The sequence below is a fragment of the Zerene cesonia genome, chromosome 3 (genome assembly GCF_012273895.1).
Source record: "Zerene cesonia ecotype Mississippi chromosome 3, Zerene_cesonia_1.1, whole genome shotgun sequence".
In the NCBI taxonomy this organism is placed as follows: Eukaryota; Metazoa; Arthropoda; class Insecta; order Lepidoptera; family Pieridae; genus Zerene; species Zerene cesonia.
This window is the reverse complement of record NC_052104.1, coordinates 2585169-2607512: the sequence shown is the minus strand read 5'-3', so window position 1 is coordinate 2607512 and position 22344 is coordinate 2585169. Positions and strand designations below refer to the sequence as shown.

The window sequence follows — 22344 nt, the reverse complement described above, 5'->3', positions numbered from 1 at the left end:
AATTATGTAGCTGTGTTTAATAGGATCGTTAGTGAAATAATTTTATTCTGTTACTTGGAATTCATTTGTATATGGAAATTGTACATTTTATTATAATGTTTGTTGTTACTTTTCCGATTTCGCATTTGATAACAATTATAAATCTCTGCATTTAAAAGTATGTAGTTTTCAGAAGTTATTGCTAGTTTGCTTCTTCGTCACAATAATAATCGTGAGTAGGTAGGTATTGTCGATTTTTTTCTTTATATAAAATACGAGTATTGCCCGTAGCTTCACCTGCAGGGTCGAAGCAAATTCTAGAAGGATTTCTATGATAATGTACCGCACAATTTGTTCTCAGAAGACGTCTACCAAATATAAACTAACGCTTTGCCAAATTTGATCTTAGTACCTATATACGTTTTGCAGACTTTTCGTAATGAGTAAGTGACCTTTCGCATTTTTATTTACCTACAGATAATTAATCTATCTGCATCAAATATCTCTTATTATAAGTAACATTAATAATTCATATAATCATGTCTATTATACTCAAAAATAACCACCGAAAGAAGAAAGAAATATACACCGAAGATTGTTTTGTGACGAATAAATTTGGTAAATTTTATTTTCAAAAAGAGGTTTCCAGAAAATTAAAATAAAACGCGACAGGGACGCGTCCTCCATCAAGCATTAAATAAAGATAATATTGCTTAATGTAAAGGTATCGTAGACGTAGTCGTAACTGAAGTTATCTAAGACAAAATACTTATTTTATGTTGTACAGTCTTCAAGGATATTATATAGATAGATTATAGTGAAAATATTTTTACACAAAAAAGTAATCAATTCTGTCTCTTTTTTGAAATTTCAATATGAATGCCAGAAAGACTATTACAAAATTTATTGTAATGATCATTTATTGTACTGATAACGTTCAAGAAATTAAGCGATGACATTTTTAAAAGCTAATTTAGTTCCATATTATACATTAGTATATATATAATATCTATTATTATAGCTTATATTAGTATACATAATATAATAACAGTTTCTTGGTGTTTATAAATAGTCATTTTTAAAGTTCCACCAATTCTGAATTTTTAATATTCCTTTTAATTTAGAACCAGTACATTAAATATGCATTGAAATTGAGAGTTTTTTGAGGTCGGTTGAAAAGTTATGGTGAAAAGAAAGAAGTAAATACCATTAATTAATTAAGAATCACTCTTTAACTTATGCACATTTTATTTAAGTACTTTAAGTACCTACCTACTCCCTAAATTTACTCTCAAAATCTGCACTTAGAAAACACCGCTTGTTAAAATTAATTGAGTATATTCCATCCATCCCTTGAATTTTGATATTTAACCTCTCCGTCCTTAATCACGTTTAATAAGAATCACGGAGCTGTTTATATCATTAAAGCTAAGTTTAACTCAAACAGTGCGATGCTGATTAATTAATTTTGGGTGAAATCCTATTTACCCATAAACCTTACTTGTATTGGTAGATGCTGGTGACTAAAACTTGTTAAATTAATTTGTTCCTGTATACTTTATATCTGTGTGAGTTAGACTATATTTCTTACACCTACACTAATATTATAAAGAGAAAACTTTTGTATTTTTCTATAGTTGTTACGTTTTCACGCAAAAATAACTGGACCGTTTTTAAAAAATTCTTTCACAGCTGTAACGTCACTGAGTGACATACGCTATATATATGTACCATGGGCGAAGCCGGGGCGAAGGGTCTTGGGATCGATTCCCGGTGGCGACTCATAAATAAAATATCACAGTCTAGCAGGGCATAGTAGACCGATCACCTACTATTCCATAAATAAAATCGATCAGTGAAACAGACGTCTATCATCTGCCCCATACCCCACTAGAGGACACGAGACTTGATAAAAAAAACTTTCAATTTTACGCATGTAAACTCCCTCAAGTATGAAAACTAAAACGATTAAAGCACGTACCACGTAACTAATCACAATTTTAGGTTTAATACTAGGCGTTTCAATCTGGCTCCGCAACAATTTAGCGGTGATTTGTCGGCCTAAGCCTCAGAAATGTTTTCTTTATGGCCCTCGTAAAACTTTCATATCCCACGCCGAAGTCCGATTTAATTTTTTCGTAATGGGTTAGAACGGAAAATAATACAAGCGCTATCTATATGTGCCTCTCATATCTCGGAGGACATTCCACAGAGACTGAGAAGGTGCGAAGATAATGTTATGATTCAAAGAATTATATACATACAAACAAACAAATTGCACTTTCATTTGCATCTCTCTAGTAACCCGATACCCCCTAGACGTAAAATTCGATAGAACCAGGGTAAGAGCAAATAAACAATATGGTGCTATTTATTTATAATTCCATTTATCTGAGTACATAATACATTATTTTTTAATTTAAATAAAGAAGAAGACATTTTTTTTTCTCTTTTAGACTTTTTAAACCGTCGTTGGTCCAATAGATTATATTCGGGAATATCTACACTAATATTATAAAGAGGAAAACTTTGTTTGTTTGGTTGTAATGAATAGGCTCAAAAACTGCTGGACGGATTTTAAAAATTCTTTCACCATTCGAAAGCTACATTATCCACGAGTAACATAGACTATATATGTATTATGTACCACGGGCGAAGCCGGGGCGAACAGCTAGTACTTAATATTTCCAAGTGGTTTTCAAAAGAAGAATACAGTACAAAGGCACTCAATACATTAATGGAAACAATTCTAACCAGTTCTATCCCAAATCTATTCATTGCAAAATTTATTTATGAAATATGCCCATTATTCGATAACAATAACATTTAAATTAAATTGTGATTATGTTTATATTATTTAATCTATTTTCGATATACATATATGCCAACCCGCACTTGGCCAGCGTGGTGGAACATGGCCTGAAGCTACATAGGAGGCCTGTGTCCCAGCAATGGGAACATATATGGACTGATGACGATATTTCGATAAAATTGTAAAAGTACTTCCAAAAATAATGACCAAAACTATTTAAAAATTCGTCGAGTTCAGTTAATGTAATTCGCAAAACGAACAAACTCAGTCCACAATTAGAGGATAATTCACCTTTCCATACACGAGTAGGTGCTAAATCAAATGTCAATAATTAAATAGTAAATGGATTTGCATTGTGTTAAATGGCTATTTATTTTGCGTTAACATTCTGTGGTTTTAGGCTTTATCCGATTACAGCTAAACAAGAATCATTGTCACAATCATTAAATTGCAATAATATAACGCATAAAATTGATAATAAATTCATCGTTAGCATTTTTTATTAAAATTTCTTTCTCTGACACATCGATAAAATGCTTGTTTGAATCTCAAATCGCTAATTACTGTGCGATCTAACGAAAATTTGGGAACATCAATGACCTTTACGTGTCATTTGTCAATTACATGACAAATTTTATTGTAAAAATACGATTAACTTAGAAAACAAAGGGAAAAGGAAGTTATTTGTCATAATTGAAATAATAAAAGTATGTAAGTAAAGTAAGATGGATAGTTTATATTATTTCATTTACGACAAATAACTACCCTATCTTTCAAGTTGGATCAAACTGCACATGGTCAGCAAATTTGATTAAAATCGGTTGAGTAGTTTGGGAGTTCATCGCGGACAAACAATGTGACACGTAATTTAAATATATAGGTATATTAAGATGCTGTTCAAGGTCGCTCCAAAATAGCCGAGTTTCTACAATACGATTTACAGATCTATGAAAATATGAAAACAATGAATAAATTGAATTATGCTCAGTTTTCTTATTGCTTTTATCTTAAAATATTCTGAGAACTAGTGAGCCAAATAGTATAAGTCTAGTGCATTTTGGAATTAGATAGCAACCACAGTCCGCAAACTTCCTGAACCAAATTAGTCTTCTTACGATCTCAATTAATTAACTTAATATGTACAACAAAATACAAGTCCACAATCATTACGTAATTTATAATATATTTATTGGTGAAGGTCTGCAAAATTCTTGTGCATATTGAATAGATCCTACTAATATTATAAATGAGAAAGTTTGTAAGGATGTGTGTGTGTGTTTGTTGCTCTTTCACACAAAAACTACTGAACCGATTGCAATGAAATTTGGTACGTAGACAACTGGATAACTGGAATGACATACAGGCAACTTTTTATCCCGATATATCTACGGGATATGGACTTACGCCGGTGAAACCGCGGAGCGCAGCTAGTATTAGATAATACTACTTACTTACTACTTATACTAATAAAGTTATAATCCTATCACGATATTTTTTATAAAGATATTTTTACCAAGTTAATTTTGTAATAACACTAAAAACCATAAATCTCGTTGGCCCTTTGCTAGTAGTGGACTTGTTTCTTGTCTTAAAACTGTCGCACGTCAATATTTAAATAATTATTTCGATTGACCAATGATGCGCAGGTATGTCATGTTACATACGAGTATCTTCTAATTATTATCAGTAACGTGAAGAAAAATGTGTTTCTATGTTTATTCTAAAAATATGTATATAAAGTAGGTACCTAGTAAATGAAACAGATATCGAGTCCTATATATTTGGGACATAGTTATGTTAGAGAAAATGGCTTGCAGTTTTTTTTTTCATTATAAACGATTATTATTGTTATAAATAATAACGATTTAAATATATATCCACACGATAATAATTTTTTAAGTCACTAACCGACGGATCTTCGACAAATATGTCGCTTAAAAAATGTTTAAAATATGGAAAGTACATACAAAATAAAAACTTCAATCGGATGTCATTGCGTAAATTATAACGAAATTTGTGTATATAATAGAAAGGGTTTGTTCCGGGTAAGATAAACTAACTCAGTATTGTGTTATAAAATATAAGATAAGGTATCCATTCACTGATACAATACCTATTTCTTATTATTGATGTGATAATGAACATAGCGAGTAGCAAATTTAAAATTAAAATCATCAATGGCGACCTTTGGAACCGAAAATCATCTATAATGAAGTATAGGTACAGACTTACAGTTAAAATGCCGGTGACTTGAAAATCCAGTGATGATGTAAAACCAATTACAAAACTTTGTAAACACAAAGTAAAAACACGCAGTATGTTTATATCACACTAGAAAGTAGCACAGATTATCGTCATTTTGCACTAATTCACATCACAAACACCAAAAAAGTTTTGTTTATTTCGCGATATCGTTGACGCTGGCACTACGCACAACACACAACCTCATCGCACGAGGGTCGCTCGCTGACTGACTCGCTCCAAGCAAGTAAAATTCAATCTTCGTTCGTTGAGCGAATGAATGAATCGTAAATCGTAATCTTGAAATAATATTTTTGCTTATCAACTATTTATCTGAAGTAACTAAATATGTTATGTGCCTATCATTTTATTGGTTCATGATTCATAGAATTGTGTCAACGATATGTAGTGCCAACCCGCACTTGGCCAGCGTGGTGGATTATGGCCTGAACCCTCATAGGAGGCCTGTGTCCCAGCAGTGGGAACATATATGGGCTGATGATGATGATGATGATGATGATGATGATCAAAATTGTAACGAGGTAATAATAATATTGATAGCTAACTAATTCATATTATTATTAAATGTCAATAATAGATAGGGAGACTTTTTTTGGTAAAGACAACACAAAGAATGCGTTTAAAAACTCATGTGTAAAATTTTAAACCTGACCATGAAACAAAAAACATATACCTTTAAACAACTGAAAGTCATTTTATGTACCAATCTTAAATATTATACTAAACCATTCAGTTCATCGGATTGTCATAAAGACAAAACATTGGATGACGTATTTAGTTTACCGTATTGTTTTCAGTCCATATTTTATATATGTATTTTCGATTACCGTAAAGAAAGTTACTAAAGAAGATGGTATCTATATTATGTTGCAAGTTACTTTGAACATTTGCGACATATTCCAAACTAGAGGTCCGCCCGGCATTGCTCGTGGTTCATATATAGCCAATAGTATTCGTCAATTAATGGACTATCTAACACTGAAATTTTTTTCAAATCCGTACCAGTAGTTCCTGAGATTAGTGCGTTGCATTATTTAATGATAGATAATTTTTACTTTTTCCGATTTATTCAATTGTTCATATACGTATCATTAGTAATTATAAAAAAAAAACTCTAATTAATCATAATTGTAATAACTTAAAATAAATCTGTGGGAGTACCCACTAACTAGTAGGTTTATTTTCGCCTAATTACCCAATAGTAGTATATTTTTGGCTTAATTACCCAATAGTAGTATATTTTTCGCAATGTTTTGAAAACATTACTATACTCTTTCTAAATAAGGTGGCAACCCTTGCATACAGGCTTCAAATTTTTTATGTTTTACGATAGTACCGTACAATTAAATCTATTAATGAATAGGCTATGAAGGAAAATATAAATTTTTCTATACAATGTTTCCGCAATAGATATGCGTGGTATTTTCTTTGTATGCCTATAATAACATAACATGGAATGTGTATCGTGTAGTGTAAAACAATGGAAATTTAAAAATAGTGCATGTGTTTAGTACGGACTGCCGCTGGCGTGTCTATGTTCGTCTAACTTGTCATTTGAGCAGATTTAACTCCACTTAATTTAGTGAAGAAATATTTATTTCAGGCATGAAGGCAAAACTTATGAAAATACACGTCGTAGCCATTAGGATTGAACAAGGAGAATAAAAATATGATTATGGTTATCATAATGATAAATATTTTAATATCAGCTTCGCCATCATCATCTATGAAAGCGAATTTTGATATTTGAACAAAAATATGTACAACTAGATAAGTGTTTCTGTTGCTTTCCATACACTGATTCATATAAATTAACATATAAATTGTGATTTTTTATATGCTTGCGTTTTTCTTGTTCCATACATGCAAGCATAATTTGATGTACATCGTGACGGAGTACTGAGATTTCTTAATATTATTATATTTTCCAAACCACAATTCACAGAAAATATTCCTGACTTCATAGAAATTCATCCAATTTCAGACCATAGCGACAAACTTTAGCTCCTAATGCTTTATGGGCATATATAATTGACTTTACACGGTCAATACTCCGTAGCTGTTATTGGATTCTGGAATAAGCTTAATGGGTTTATTATTTATGGACGCACTGCCTTCTCACACGTGGCTTCGCTCGCGGGGAGTTATCTCGTTACAGCGGTTCCGGAGACACTTTTACCCTACATTGAAGGTAGTATTGTTGAAATATTTTTCTGGAAAAAATGTTCATTGTTTTGAATATTTTATCAGCTTTAAGCTTAATCTAAAAAATTTAAATTATTTTCATATTTAAATGGTTTTGCATCAATGATTTTCAATGTGATAAGGAATTCAACCGCAAGGTGATGTAGAAGAGTAGCCCATCAAAAACAACCAACACTTTATAATACTCGTACGCCGAGACTACAATCTATGAAAAAAATTGCTTAAACACTTAATACAAATTATATTCAGAACGGAAACTTTACAAATAGGAATAGAGGAAATTCTGAAATACTGGACGGGTCAATTAGTATATATTCTAAATAATACTGTCAATTTATGTATAAACAAACATGTGTTGCCAAATTTGATGTTTACCTTACCACTCGGGAGCCACTCGCCAATTCGGCTATTTATTTCCCAACGTTTTTGTTAAGTCACGTCACAAGGAATCTTATCCATCATCATCAGCCCATATATGTTCCCACTGCTGGGACACAGGCCTCCTATGAGGGTTCAGGCCATAATCCACCACGCTGGCCAAGTGCGGGTTGGCAGATGTCACATGTCGTCAAACTTCTAATTCTTGGACATGCCAGTTTCCTCACGATGTTTTCCTTCACCGTTAAAGCAGTGGTGATGTTATCTACATGCGCAGATAAATTGAAAAATCAATTTATTTCCTGCGCGCTCGCCCGGTCTCGAACCCCGACTTATCGATTTTGAAGTCCGAGGTCCTCACCACTGAGCCACCACTGCTTTTTAGGAATGTTATTATAAGAAAGATTTATTATTATTTTCATTCTGCCACATGGCCTTTTCTTTATTCGCTTATATTCCACTAGCTTTTGCCCACGGCGTCGCACGCATTAAATTCGTAGTAATTAAATAGATGTTATTGTACATAAAAATCTTCGCCTTGAATCACTCCATCTATATAAATAAACTCCATCAAAATCCGTCGTGTAGTTTTAAAGATCTAAGCATACATACATATGGAAAGACGCGGGAAGCGACTTTGCTTTATACTATGTAGTGATGTCTTTACATTAGTCATGCTTGTTTGATATTATTTAAAACCATATAAGAGAATTTACCCTCGATTTAATGAATATGATACTCGAATTACAGCATAATCGATGTGGTTAATACAATAACGACAGTAAATTCGATTTAATTTCATGTAATACAAATATATTAATGGTAACAAGTCACAGTGATCGAGTAAGCGATATTGCGCCTTTGTTAAAATTATTGTATCTACATATTCAATGATTGGTATTGAATTCCAGACTGCACTCAGCTTAACGGAGGACAATATAGCAATTATTATAACAAAAAACTAAATCTAATCTTAGTAAACAATACACTACCTATTTGTTTATGCCTATAAGGATTCAAGAATATGATAAAAGTAATGAAAACAAGAATTACATGATGTTTCATATATATTAAGCAAGGTTATTCGTGGCTATTACCTCATCAAAGCTATCTACTCCTCTCAATTGTAATGTGATTTCAACAATCAAAATCGAAAAAAAACCAAAAGATTAATATTTTGTATTGCCACTTCGAACTGGACGGCCACTTATTACGCTTTTTTGCGAATTGCAATAGTAGGTAGGCCTTTTACTCGTCGTAAATGCCTTAGATCTTCTCTGTTTTTGAACGTTCTCGTGAATAAATATAAACATTTAAATCAGTTAATATAACTATTTAATCTTGACAAACGCAATGACCTACCTACCTATTATTGTTAAAACAACTTTAGCACACGCAGGAGAATATAAAATGTAAATTAAGTGTTTAGGGTTCCGTAGATACAAACCAATAAAAGGTAAAAACGGAACTTTTCTAGGATCACTTTGTTGTCCGTCTGTCTGTCTTATGAGATTTTTCTTAAGAACGCGTTTAGGAATCGAGCTATATAAAAGGTATGGAAGCCTGTATGTATGAAATACTGTAATAATATCGTCAGACCCAAAATCCTAAAATATATTACTAAGACCTATCCTTTCTTAGATCTCAACAACATTTACCACAGAGTTTATAGCACCCAACTCTTTAAGCCGCACTAATTAATTAATATCTCAGAGTCCACAAAATTCCCTCATACTATATTTATTTTAAGTAATTAGTCCCTAACTCCCACATCCAATAAGCAATTAGCTATGTTCTACCAACCAAATAAGCCTGAATTTCATATGAATTTACCTAGTTACACAAGTTCATGTGATCTTGTTTTAAGACCCTTGGCGAGCTTCATAAGTTCTGCAGGCAATTTGTACAGTTATTTCAAATTTGTTACAGAGACAGTCTGAAACCCGAGATAGGACATAGGAGAGTTTTTATCCAAGAAATCTCACGGGAGCCGGAACTAAGCGGCTAAAACCCCAGGACTGTTAATCTTTTTGTTTGACCATGTACGAGGCTACAAACGAAGCCGGGGTGGAAAGGTGGTCTATAATATATAAAAATACTTTTATATATTTATCATTTCATTAACTATTTGCATAATATCCAAATATTTTCATTCATCATTGCTGTATCTACATAAACAAAGCTAGACCAAATGCTTAGTACACTAACCTAGTATTTACTCAAGTAGGTACAAAAAGAGCCTTAACCAAATCAAATTAAAAACCCGCGCAATTCTCTCACTTTATGGGGGTTTAATATTATTTAAGCGTATTAGGATTTTTGCATATTTATGCTCCTTAGCAAAACCTGGCACCACCATAAAACAGTCCCCGTAATAATGAAGGGCAATCATTTATTTTTATGGATTTACAAAATTTTATGGCCAAACGATCTTTCGAGATTGATATAAACATTGTCACAAAGGGCAGGATAAAAATTGAATTCCAGGATGCAATGAATAGTTATCTCATATGTACATATGGAGTGTAGTTTTCATATTAGTTTTTACGGAGTTAGGTATAACGTATACTATAAAATGGCAAGATCGAGTTTCTACGACCATCTTGACTCTTGTACTTAATAATTTGTTACGATACTATTGCCAAATAGGTAACGATATATTGAAACAACATTTATAAAAACTGTGTTTTGTCTGTGTCCGTCTCAAAATCCGTTCTAAGTTTTTAAATGCTAAGGGATTGCCCCACTCACGGAACGAAACACAGCAGCATGCCTATTTCACGCTGACTTTCTGTGGGGATACCTTCTCCCATGCGCGCTGGCCCAATTCGTGCCGAAACGTGCTCGACTCCCACATTAAAAATTTGCTGTCAAAAAGACAATGTTTAGCTTTAGCTAAGACTACTTATAATTTTTTAATTATTAGGGTTAAAGTTTCTCTTCCACAAATTAAAGCTATTTAGGATCCGCACAAAAATTATTATTTTACGCAATCGCGAGTTTCAGCTACATTTCATAAAGTTTGACCCCAAAACTTGCCCTTGATATCCGTATTTTTAAACTCACAATTTCGGCACACCAACATTTCTTGATTAATTGTACAAGATAGAATTTTCCCCTAAGAGACGTTTACATTATTATAGTAAGATGTTTTATCGTGTACTCATTGTAAATTAGATCGCTTGCAGGCTCACGAGTACCATCAACGATGTAATTTTATGTGCCCTCATGAGAACTCGACCTAAATTCAGGAGGAATTTGAATTCTATGGAAATATCGAGACAGGGAAGACACAGCTCTGTAATTGTCAAGTTCTTTCCTTTTAAATGATAATTTAAGAATTCCCTATTCAAATATCAATTTAAAAAACACAAATGATAAACATTTGTCGCTTTTATATATATATTTATTTAGGGACCTTCATACATAAAACCTTCTCAACCCACCTTACTCGCGATATTCCTGAAGGTGTGAACTCATACATCCCCTTCTCATCAATATACAAATATATTCAGCAGATGAAAATCAATAGTTTATAATAACTTGAAATCAAATCAATAAGTACATTTCTACGAATACATTGGCATCAATTTAGATAATATGAACTAGGATCAGTATATAAAAGCTCTACATACAAGGACTTCAAAAGCCCAAGTAAATTTGTTATGTAAAACTTAAAATACATATTTTAATAATTCAATTGTAGTGCATGATTGATACATTACATAATTATTGTTGTACAATTATGTAACAATTTTTATGCAGTCAGATCAGATAGCTATTACGCGACATCTAATACCCAATCTCTATCGGAAAACAGTGTTTCATTAAAGTTTTATTGCTGTTTTATTAGTTTTGAAGAAATAGTTGAAAACGTCCCTCAACCAAGACTCAGCTCCTGCTTAATGAGGTAAGTTTCTCGACAGTTACAAAGACGAAGATTATACACCAAGATACTATTTAAACAAAATGTAATCAACTTACATGTCTGTTGTTTGTCCTGCGCCTTAATTCGCTTATAAATATATTTATGGTGCCTTCAGCGCTCATTTCTAAATTACATTAAAAGGTTCAACAGAATTGTAATTATTGGGAGTAATTACTGTGTTTGTTTGAACAATTTTATCAATTATTTTATATACACGTAAAGTAATAGAAATCTTTTCGGCAAAAAGTCATCGACACCACGAGGAAGGAAATCTCTTGATTCTCACTAACTCACTCCAGATTCTAAAATGTGATCAAATTGTATCAAACACAAAAAGAATCACGTCAATCGATAGAACACCTGCGGAGTTAACGCATTACCGAAACAATATCAAAAAGATGAACGAAAATCTCAATAATTTGGAAAAGCAAATAAAAATGGGTGATGTGATTTTTGATCTAGACTTCATTTAGATAAAATAAGATATTAGATTAGATAAAAATTATATATAGCTTAAAATTTTGGAAATATTGTTACTAAAATAAAAACCAATTAATAAAAAGCGAATTAGATTATAATATAATTGTTCTTACAATCATATGGCGACCTAATTCTATTCTGATTGGTTGTTTTGATCAAATTATAAAAATAATTAGATTTTTCCTTTCCTTTTGTACATGCCTTAAATACTACTTTACAGTGCTGCCAGTTCAATATGCACTATCTGTAGAAAGAGTCACGGACGATTTATTTTTTTAATAAACCTAACAAACAGCCATTTATACAAACTTCATGCAACTTCCTCGAGAGCTTAATTCCATCCAGTCAAAGTGTTTTCTTGACAAGAAATACAAAGTACAGTCTTTCTTTAGTATACTTTGCATTAGATAGCTTTGTTTTTACAGACGTTTGCTGTAAACAATAAGATTCATTAATTTTCAGCAATAATCTTTAAATTAAAAATTTATGCATTTTTTTTTACGTTACTCCGAAATAACGTAAAATACTCCTAATGCGTGTAATACAATTGAAATTTTAATATGAGAAGACACAGTCCTACACTATACGCTGAACATATTTGAAAGAAAGAAGGAAAACAAGCTTTGGCCACACAACAACTTTAAAACTAAAACAACTTAAAAATTAACACAAAAAATATAACGGCAAACGGGACAGACTCAGCCATGAAACAGCGCTGATTTGCAGTCTGCCCGCGTGTTTTAAAATTCCGAGGTTTTTAATTTATATTTTGATACAGATACCAACAATGACATATAACATGTGCACAGTAAATATTTAATAAATAGCAATTACAATGCAAATTTTAATCAATGGAGGAATACACGTGCAATGTAATTCTGCATAACATATAGAAGGATTTCAGCTCCCAACATTCTACTCATAATATAAGGTATAAAGACACCGTATTCAATAGAATTCCGGGTGCAAGGAATGTTGATAGCTTCTCAAATATTTCTAATATCATAAACACTGGTCAGCGTTGTAGTGGAAAATTTCTTGAACCTTTATAAAACTTCACATTGATAAAATTTTACTTGCTCGCGAATTTTTATCTTGAAATTGTAACTACATTTTACGTACATGGGAATAATAGAAAATTTTCATGTTGTATGTTATTATATACCTTTGTTTCATAAATATCAACAAAATTTGTTTAGGAAAACTTATTCCGAACTAATTGTTGTCACAGTTAAAATAAGCTTTAAATTACAATTATTTATGTAGCGAAGTGACAGTATTTTTGGCCAAATCTCTGTTATCATTAAAATTCTAAGAGTTTAGAAACAATCCTGTCTAGTTCAATGTTAAATTAAATATTACTATTCTTTCACCTTAATTGGGACACTCAAGATATCTTTTAACACAGCACCATTATCATTATTTCATCATTCTTCTTACTACAGAGATAGACTGATTTTATTTATTCAGTATATTTAGTTTTTCGTAAAAATATCTTATTCATTGAATTCATTTAATGTAGGTGGATCATTTAGATAAAATTGTTGTATATCGAAATAACAAGATACCAGATCAATAAAAAACGCCCTCGCGTTTATTTCATTAGAACACTTTATATAATATCTGTACATACTTTGATGAAATATGTCTTTGTTTCATTTTATATTAATCGGTGTTGAATATTTTTTCATTCGTGTTCTTTTATCTTCGCGAATTGAAATATTTGTTTATTCATTTTAGCTTAGGCAATTAATCCTTTAAAGTTTAAATGATACGATTTATAGTAAATACTTTTGCAATTATCTAGATATCTAGTAGTAGCCGTATAGTCTATTACGCCATCATATAATATATATTATATTATGATGTAACTGACATTGTTTTATAAATAAATTAATCATCTCGAGAAATCCACGCTATACAAAAGGGAAATATCATTTCTAATACAAAGTCACCGATGGCTCTTGGGAGGAACATCACTCCAGATACTCATTTTGGGGACCAAATAACCATAATTTCCTACAAAACAATAAAAAATAATCACGCTGATCGGTTGAAAATGTACGGAGTTATCGAGTGACAAAACTAACAAAATACAGTCGAATTAATAATCTCCTTCGTTTTTGGGAAAATCGGTAAAAAAAATATACTTCTATAGTGCATAGAGTGTTTTTTCTGCTGTTAGTTTTATCTGCTGAAACACTTACCTCAACTTCCAAACCCAACTAAAACGATGTTTTCTTAAAATAAAACATATCAAGTTTGGATCTGTAGAACTCCTCAATAGATTCTTCTAGAAATTCCCTTCAGCACTTTACGTGTAATGGAAATAAATCGTGTAACCACTCCTACTGTTTTAATGCACCATTCCTTCTGATTCATGTGGTCAAGACCAAAGGAGGCTTATGAGCATAAGTAGAACAACTGGCATCGTTCCAACTAGAAAGAAATGTTAAGGAAATTTATGACCGCACGATAAACCTCATATTGAGATGCGATATGGGGATGTAGTCGAGGAATTTAGGACATGCTTTTGTTATATCTACTATTAAAAATTAAGATATATCTTTTTGCAGCCTTGGTTGCTCTTTGAGGAAAAATAATGATAAATGGGATAATTTTTTATAATCTTTATTTCGCTAAAACCATGTTTTATAAGCACTTTATGCATTGTCCTTATAAGTAATTGATAGATAATTTGATCAATTAGTTAAAGGGCTAACCAATATTTCTAAAAGAGTAGAATATTTGCAGCTAAAATGTGGTATGTATTATTAGTCTTGCTGAGTATGATTCCTATTTTGATTTTTTTTGTATGTTTAGATGCGGTTCATGTGTTTCGATTCCGTTTCACCTTACATTACTAGCAACTAGAAATTATGAATCTTAACCATTCTCTTATTCACCTGAAGATTTAGAAAAAAAATATTTCGGTCCATTCGTTTAGGAGGGGTTCAATGACAAACACGCGCTGAAGCAATACATACATATTAAGATTGGGTATTATATTTTAATAATATAAGTTATTATACAATCTATGCAGAGAGCCTACTTGCTATCAAAAAAATAAACTCAGTAGATTCTTATGAAAACAATCAAATATACGAATCCTCTAATTCTTTCAATACAAACGTATCTGTTCGCTTAGTTTTCTGCACAAAAGTAGGTCAATATAACATAATTTGGAAGTTCAGTTAACTTTCCCACTCGTGTTTGGTAAACAGAGCGTGTTGTGTTCGATACTATTCACTTTTTACCCACTTTTGTACGAAATTGTTTCGAATCGAACTAAATATATGTACGTTTCTATTTTTATTAATTTTTTTAAGCTACATTTAAGTATTTTCCATATTAAAAAAGAAATATATAAAAACTTAAAACAAATACCTTTTTTGGATTTATGATACTGGTCACAAAAGAAAAAGCTTTAAATTTGGAATTCGAGCGCGGCCGTCACCTCTGCGGTCGTATCTGTCATTTTGACACTCGATTACTTTCCGTGATACCAATATTTTACTTTTATAAATAGCAAAAGCGCAATAAATTTCTAAAATGCAGTCCGTTGTTACTTACGAGAAACCACTACCACATTTAACTTTACCTGATTGGGATGCCAGGTTATATGGACTACAGGTAACATTATCTTTTATGAACGTATATAAAACGTGTCTTCTTAGATTAAAAGCTTGTAAAGCTTTTATGGATCTCTATAACTTAAGGTACGGATATAATGCGAAACTAAAAATTTTTAAGCATTGACAAATCTGGTCAATTCAAACTTTAAAAAGTTGTTAAATGCATCTTAAAGTTGCGGAAAAGCTCTTAATTATTTCAACTTCTGAACTTTCAACTTAAGTGTACACTTAGTGTTTTAAATTACTTCTGTAGATGTACAGCCAATTTATCGTTCCATTATCAACCGTAGTATTAAAGTAGAAGTAAAGATAAAATATTCTTAAAACGTTTCAAAATTATATAGACAAAATTAAAATTTAATTAAAACGCACTATGTTTTCTACATAATATTTTAAATGTACCTGGCTTGGCCCGTGGAGGTTAATTAAAGTTTAAAACAGTTTTATTTGCAAATGAAAGCTTTCATTATAAATATTAAATACTCTCTTTCCTTCTCTATCTAAATTATGATTCGATGTGTGATGTGATCGAAATATTTCGCTAATAACCCATGGTCCTTTTTTGCAGTCGTCGCGCTTTCCATTCCATATACTATATTTTCAATCATACATCATTGGATACAGTAAACTATCTATTAAGTTACTGCCATTTTACCTATTACTGTAACCATAGTTATTTAACAAAATATAATTCCCATATCACAATATTTATCTCCGCAACTATGAGAATTGCATCACTAATTTCTTGGCGCCTAGGTTGTTTGTGGATTGGCAGTTTTGTACGCAAGGCATCTTGCTAAGCTTATTTTTAAGATAATTATTTTTGCGAGCGTTTAACTTGTTGAGAATAAAAACAAAGATAATACAGTGTAATAACTTATTATGTACTCAAAAATGGAAACACATTAATCATTTCAAAATTAAAAATAAATAATGCTTACACATATACGTATGCTTTTCCGCCTTGCATTACTATTTAACTTGCTTCAAACATATCGCTAACCGTGCTAGCTACTCATGCACATATTAGGCAGTTACGATAGGTATGTATATGACTAAAACAGTTGTTTTGAATCCTGCACCATTGCTATGAAGTTCCTATTTCAGAGCAACGCTCGAAGACCCCATATAAAACACTAAATCAGCCTAGATTTAATGTTTCATATGGGCATTAGACTTGAACTTTATCACAGTTGTATATCGTAAATTCTCTAACTTCCGTTCTTGCTCACTCAATGTGATTTTTATTCAGGATCTACGGAGATGCGTCGTAAATATTCATTCTCTAAGTTTCTATTCCGATGCGAAGTTGGAATGATATTCATATCGTCCATTGTTATATTGACTGAAATGTTGGGAATATCACAATTTTTGTTTATTTATTATGTATGATAGTTGTAAAAAAAAGAAGCATAAAATCAGTTCCGCCAGTCGGAAGTTTTTTAACGCAATGAAAACTTAGGTTGAAAATTAAACAATATGTACTAGGCGTAAAATTATTAATTCCAAGAGAAGGGAGATTTCTAATAACAACAATTTGCTATTAGCGTATATTAATAATACCGTAAACAATAAAGAATTTAGCAAATAATGACATTCATTTCAAATTTCAATTAAGGCGAAATAGCATCAAATGATTTACACAAAATGAAGATACACAAACATCGAGTCTGAAACAAAGGACGTTTGTTTCTGTTTGCACACGGAGTTTTTAAATAATTGTTTTCACTTGCCTTGCTTTAATTTTGTAAAAGAATTTTTAATTCGCAATTGCAACGCCGCTCTAATTAAACAAACACAAAACTGAAACATCTCTCACTTTCATCTCAAGTCATTAAATTAAAGAAACAATTAAAGCAAATGTTACTTACTTTGTCTAACATTTACCATGTTGCTCTTATAAAGAATTTTCAAAAAGATAAACAATTCTTTGCCTGGTTCCCGTGGTTCGTATGAAACAATTATTATTCGTTATTTTTTTGATCATTTTTCTGGTCATTATAATCGTACTGTTCATAATATACTTATGGTAAGCCTGGAATGACTTAGTCTATTTACCTAAATGCATTTCTTTTATAGGTTACAGCAGATACCAGAAGGGCTGATGCCTTCGACCTTCGCTACAGCTCGCACCAGCTTCGCAATGAGACCAAAATCAAGACCGATTGGGACAGTTATCATAACAACAATAGACTTAGAGCTAGGTATAATATTGTTGTGTGAGTGTATGTTAGTTAGGAGTGTTCTCAGCTATGTCGTATAAGGAGTAATAAAATATTTCGTCTCCTAAATCTCCAATATGGATAGGAAATGACATATTATATCAAATCCAACATATAGCCAGTTTAAAACAAGCGCATATATACCTTTCCCAAAGCTAGCATTTATCCTATACAAAAAATTATTATATATACAAAAAATATTTTACAAGGATATTCGTAAAAAAAATTAACGATACAAATATTCCTATGGAGATTAAAAAATACACTGAGACATAAAAATATAAGTAGAAGTCCTAACAAATACTGAAAGATTGAGCGTATAGATATCACATACCCTTATATGAGCAGCCATTCTTTGCGGTTGTTTGTAATTTGTTGTTCTCTCGCGGGACACAGAGCAATCAAGTGTATATCATAAGTTTCCACAAGTTCATGGTTTGTTATCGTGAGAGGAGAATAAGTTAAAACAAACAAGTAATGTGGTCGTGGAAAAACGAAATCCCGACAACGTAAAGCATAATTGACGTGAACGCTTAAGTCAAAATACATGTTGATTTCTTACTTCACTTGAAATATCTAGTCTTGCGTGTTTCACAACAGCTTATTATTCGGCCACATAAATACGCCAATTTATCTCGATATATCTAAACAAATCTAACGATACATTGCAGTTAAGTTCACAAATTATCTGTGTTAAAAAATAGTTTTGCAATTAAAACACGTATATTTTATTTAATTTTGCCGCCATGGTATAAAAACAAGGTACTTTAAAATCTTGATACTTTCACAGAGTATACGAAATAGAGCAATGGAAATCGACCCTTCAAGAGCTTCTAGAACGCCTAGACAGAGAGATGACCGCTCTCAAAGAAGAGAAGGCATCAACAGAACGAGAGTTGGAGCAATTGAACATGCCTCTCCTTGTATGTTCGGAGTGCCTCTCGAACAGAGATGGGAGGAGAAGCACTGAACTCACTTACGACTTGGCTGATACGGAGTTGAAAAAGGTATGAGTCTAGGCTGCTGATTTCGTTTGGTTATATTTGTCTGCTATTTTGGGCTTGATGAAAATGCCTCTGTACTGATACCATTTATTGTTTGTTAAATATTTTATAATTTGCTTAACATTTTTAATGTGAATGTATTCAATTTTAAAAACTATGTAATATGGTATAACTATATTTACATTTTTACTAGTAACGATAGGGAAGCCGTGTGCGTAAAGCTGATACTATCGAATAAACTGTATTATACTGTAGTATTCTCACCGAATAAATGTTGAGAATTGCATTGTAATTGAACTAACTGCACCATAAAAACTAGTAAAGCGAAATGGATATTTGCTAATTAAGCACAAGGTATTCATAGAAAATTAAATAAATTTTAATAAATAAAATACAGTTACGTTCAATAGGTATATAAATACTTAAATTTTTCAATATAATACTTAAATTTCTTTATAACATTTCAATACTATTCAATTACCAGAATGAAAATAACTGTTTTTTGTTTGATTTGCACATTACATTTCCTGAAACTGATCATCCGTTGAATTCAAATGTACTCTGGGTAAAATATTCATTTTTTTAGTTCATTTATTAAAAATACGAATAAAAAATTCATATGTATGTAAAAATCACTCCAACATGTCAAAGGGAATGGTTTTGCAGAACATAATGGTTAAAACGGATAGCTTTATTTTTCGTATATTTTTGCCAACGAGTTTAATTTTGTTGAATTTTTATATCTAATATGTAAATGTAAATATTAAACATTCCTGATATATTTATTTCATTTAAAGAACATATTATGGTACAATTATATGCTTTATTCTGTTTAAGTTAAAGTTGCATTCATATCACACACCACAATTATTACAGTATACATTCTGTTACTTCTTGTTACAACTAAAATTCGGTCCGTTATAACGAGTTTTCTTTAAAAAACTATTTGCAATTAAAGACCTTTATTACAACTATACTTTGACATGTTTGATTGAATAATTGTGTCACACACACACACACAACAAACGTATAACATAGCTCACCGTCGCGCGTTCATATTAAACTAGAATCTAATCGCTGAAAACAGGAACTCTGCGTAACGGAGAGCAACAAGAAAATGCTAATAGACCGGTGCCAGTCCGCTTGGGAGAAGATTAACAAGCTCGAGGTGGTGAAGTTCAAGCTTCAACTGGATCTGAACGATAAGAACGAAGCGCTACAGATCGATAAAGACATGTTGAACCTAGATAAGGATTGCGCCAATATAACCTATAAGACGGACTCGTTGAAAACCCCGAAACGGTTAGTGATGTATTTTTTTTTATAAGTTCGACGCCTAATTTCATATTGTATTTATCTTATAACTAACTAACTATCCGAGCATAGAATATATTTTTACTCCAATGAATCATTCATTGTTGTGTATTTTAATAAAACTTGATTGATGACTTTTTAATAAAACATAAGATGAATAAAAACAGAAATGTTATGCGTCTAATGGTTAAAGCACTCAATCGGATTTAAGAAATTCCTATATCAAGTGCTTTCCACTTCGGTGTATCTTATAAATCTGCTATTCTCACAATATGTACCCATTATATAAGTAAAATAAAACTATTTAAGCAAAAACTAAATCAACATGTTCATTTTAACCTATTGAAGTATGTATTAACTCATTAGAATGATAACGTACGATCAATGGCTGCAAAAGTGCGAGGCAACAAAAAAGCTAGCCGTAGACGAGTTGCAAGACACACTGCGCCTCCGCGAGTCCCTGTTCGTGGCGCGCGGTCGCGCGAGGAACGCGTTGCGCGCGCAAACCGACGTCACCAACTATATGATGCGCCGGCGCATTTATGATACGCAACGCGCTAGGAACGAGCTCCAGTGGCAGAAGATGAAGGTAATGTTATGTAGGAATTGATTAATGACGAATAGAATTAAAAGTGACAGCTAAGTATATTCAAACCATCAAAATAAATAATAATATCTAAATTTTTTGCCGAAGTTTCAGCTGCGTATCTCAGAAATGATATCGACACGAGAGATACACCTTACTCCTCACTTATTTAGTTTGTGTTTGGAGTTTTGGTTGACTGGAGACTTGATTGTAATATATTTAATTAAATAGATGGAAGAGAATATGGACAAACTAGCAAACGAGTTAAAGACGATCGGCGAACAGTTCGCCGACAAAGTGAATGCACTGAAGGTGGCTGAGACCAGATTGGAGACGCGAGGCTATAGACCCGGCATTGAGTTGGCGTCTGATGAGGCTGATATCGGGATGAAGGAGGAGGTACGGAACCTCAGGGAAACGATACGACAGCTACAGGAGAAGCAGGATTGCGCTAAGTAAGTGACTTAAAAGCCCAAGAATGGTAAACATTAGTTGAGCAACAGTTGATCAACAAAGTTGCTGGAAACTATTTAAATGTAATCGAGGGGGAGAACTTTTCAACATGCATAATCAACTCTGCAACACGTTGACAACAACTCTGCAACATGTTGATTTAATTTCGTTGCTCATAAAATATTTAGCATGAATTCGAGACTTGTTCTCTATCTCAAGAATAGAATTAAACAAATACAGTATTCTGAATAATTTATAATGAGTCAGTCCATTTGCGTAGTATATTCATTCATTAAGTATAATTGTATTTATTTCGTAATATGAAACATTCAGGGTAATCAAATAAATATGTGGATTGTCGAATAAGCCTAAGACAAGGCAAGGCCTAAGAGGGCAAGTGACTCGTGACGCGCCTAGAAAAATCTTATTTATATAACATATCTAGAGCGCTATGTTCCATCAAGCCCAGTCACTTTCGAATCAATTCACGCTGATATATTAGTTCATCAGTATGCAGTGTGATAAAACCATTTCTGTGCTTGCCAAATTTGGTCTTAACACTTATAATAAATGACGTTACAAATCCTTCTTGAGATATTAATGATACAGACGAAATAGAACAGGATCCCACTGAAATGACGCGAAGACCCAAAAACGACTTCTAACGAAAACGAGGTCTTATGTTCGTCTCTATGTTTTTTTTTTTAACACGAAAAGTAGTTAAAACTGTATTGATTATTGTAGGCAGAAAATAGAAACTACTAATATGCACTAAAAAAAGGAGAGTAGACTGTCTATTTTAAACATAAACAAATCCCCTCCCTTTACATATGGCAAATGGCAACCCTAAAGTTGCGGCTGGCTAAGAGCTGGCAACATTTTTTGTTTTTAATTTATTATGTTATGTCTTCTTTGTCAAATTGTTAAAAACGTATAAAGCTGCAAAAATTGATTTCACATACCAGCAGCCAATTTTTACAGGAAACGTAATCTAATAAACTCTAGTCTAAATAAATAATAGTTTAAAAAAACTATAAGACACGCTTTAACAAAAATCATATTTTGCAAATTGAAAAATGGAATAAT

At 32.0% G+C, this 22344-nt stretch overlaps 2 protein-coding genes across 3 annotated transcripts in view; one reads left to right on the top strand and one right to left on the bottom strand.

Moving 5' to 3' along the window:
• Positions 1 to 5263, bottom strand: part of LOC119837036 (angiotensin-converting enzyme-like) — a 148512-nt gene extending 143249 nt beyond the window's left edge. For both annotated transcript variants that reach the window (XM_038362522.1, XM_038362531.1), the window contains exon 1: positions 5024 to 5263. The gene's annotated coding sequence lies outside the window, so the exon portion shown is untranslated. The remainder of the gene's footprint in view (positions 1 to 5023) is intronic.
• A 10333-nt stretch (positions 5264 to 15596) lies between these two features.
• The window catches only part of LOC119837954 (tektin-B1-like), a 10103-nt gene continuing 3355 nt past the window's right edge, over positions 15597 to 22344 (top strand). The window contains exons 1-6 of the mRNA XM_038363753.1: positions 15597 to 15677; positions 17759 to 17883; positions 18692 to 18908; positions 19993 to 20207; positions 20586 to 20808; positions 21037 to 21260. Of these exons, the coding sequence (XP_038219681.1) occupies positions 15597 to 15677; positions 17759 to 17883; positions 18692 to 18908; positions 19993 to 20207; positions 20586 to 20808; positions 21037 to 21260 (1085 nt within the window). The remainder of the gene's footprint in view (positions 15678 to 17758; positions 17884 to 18691; positions 18909 to 19992; positions 20208 to 20585; positions 20809 to 21036; positions 21261 to 22344) is intronic.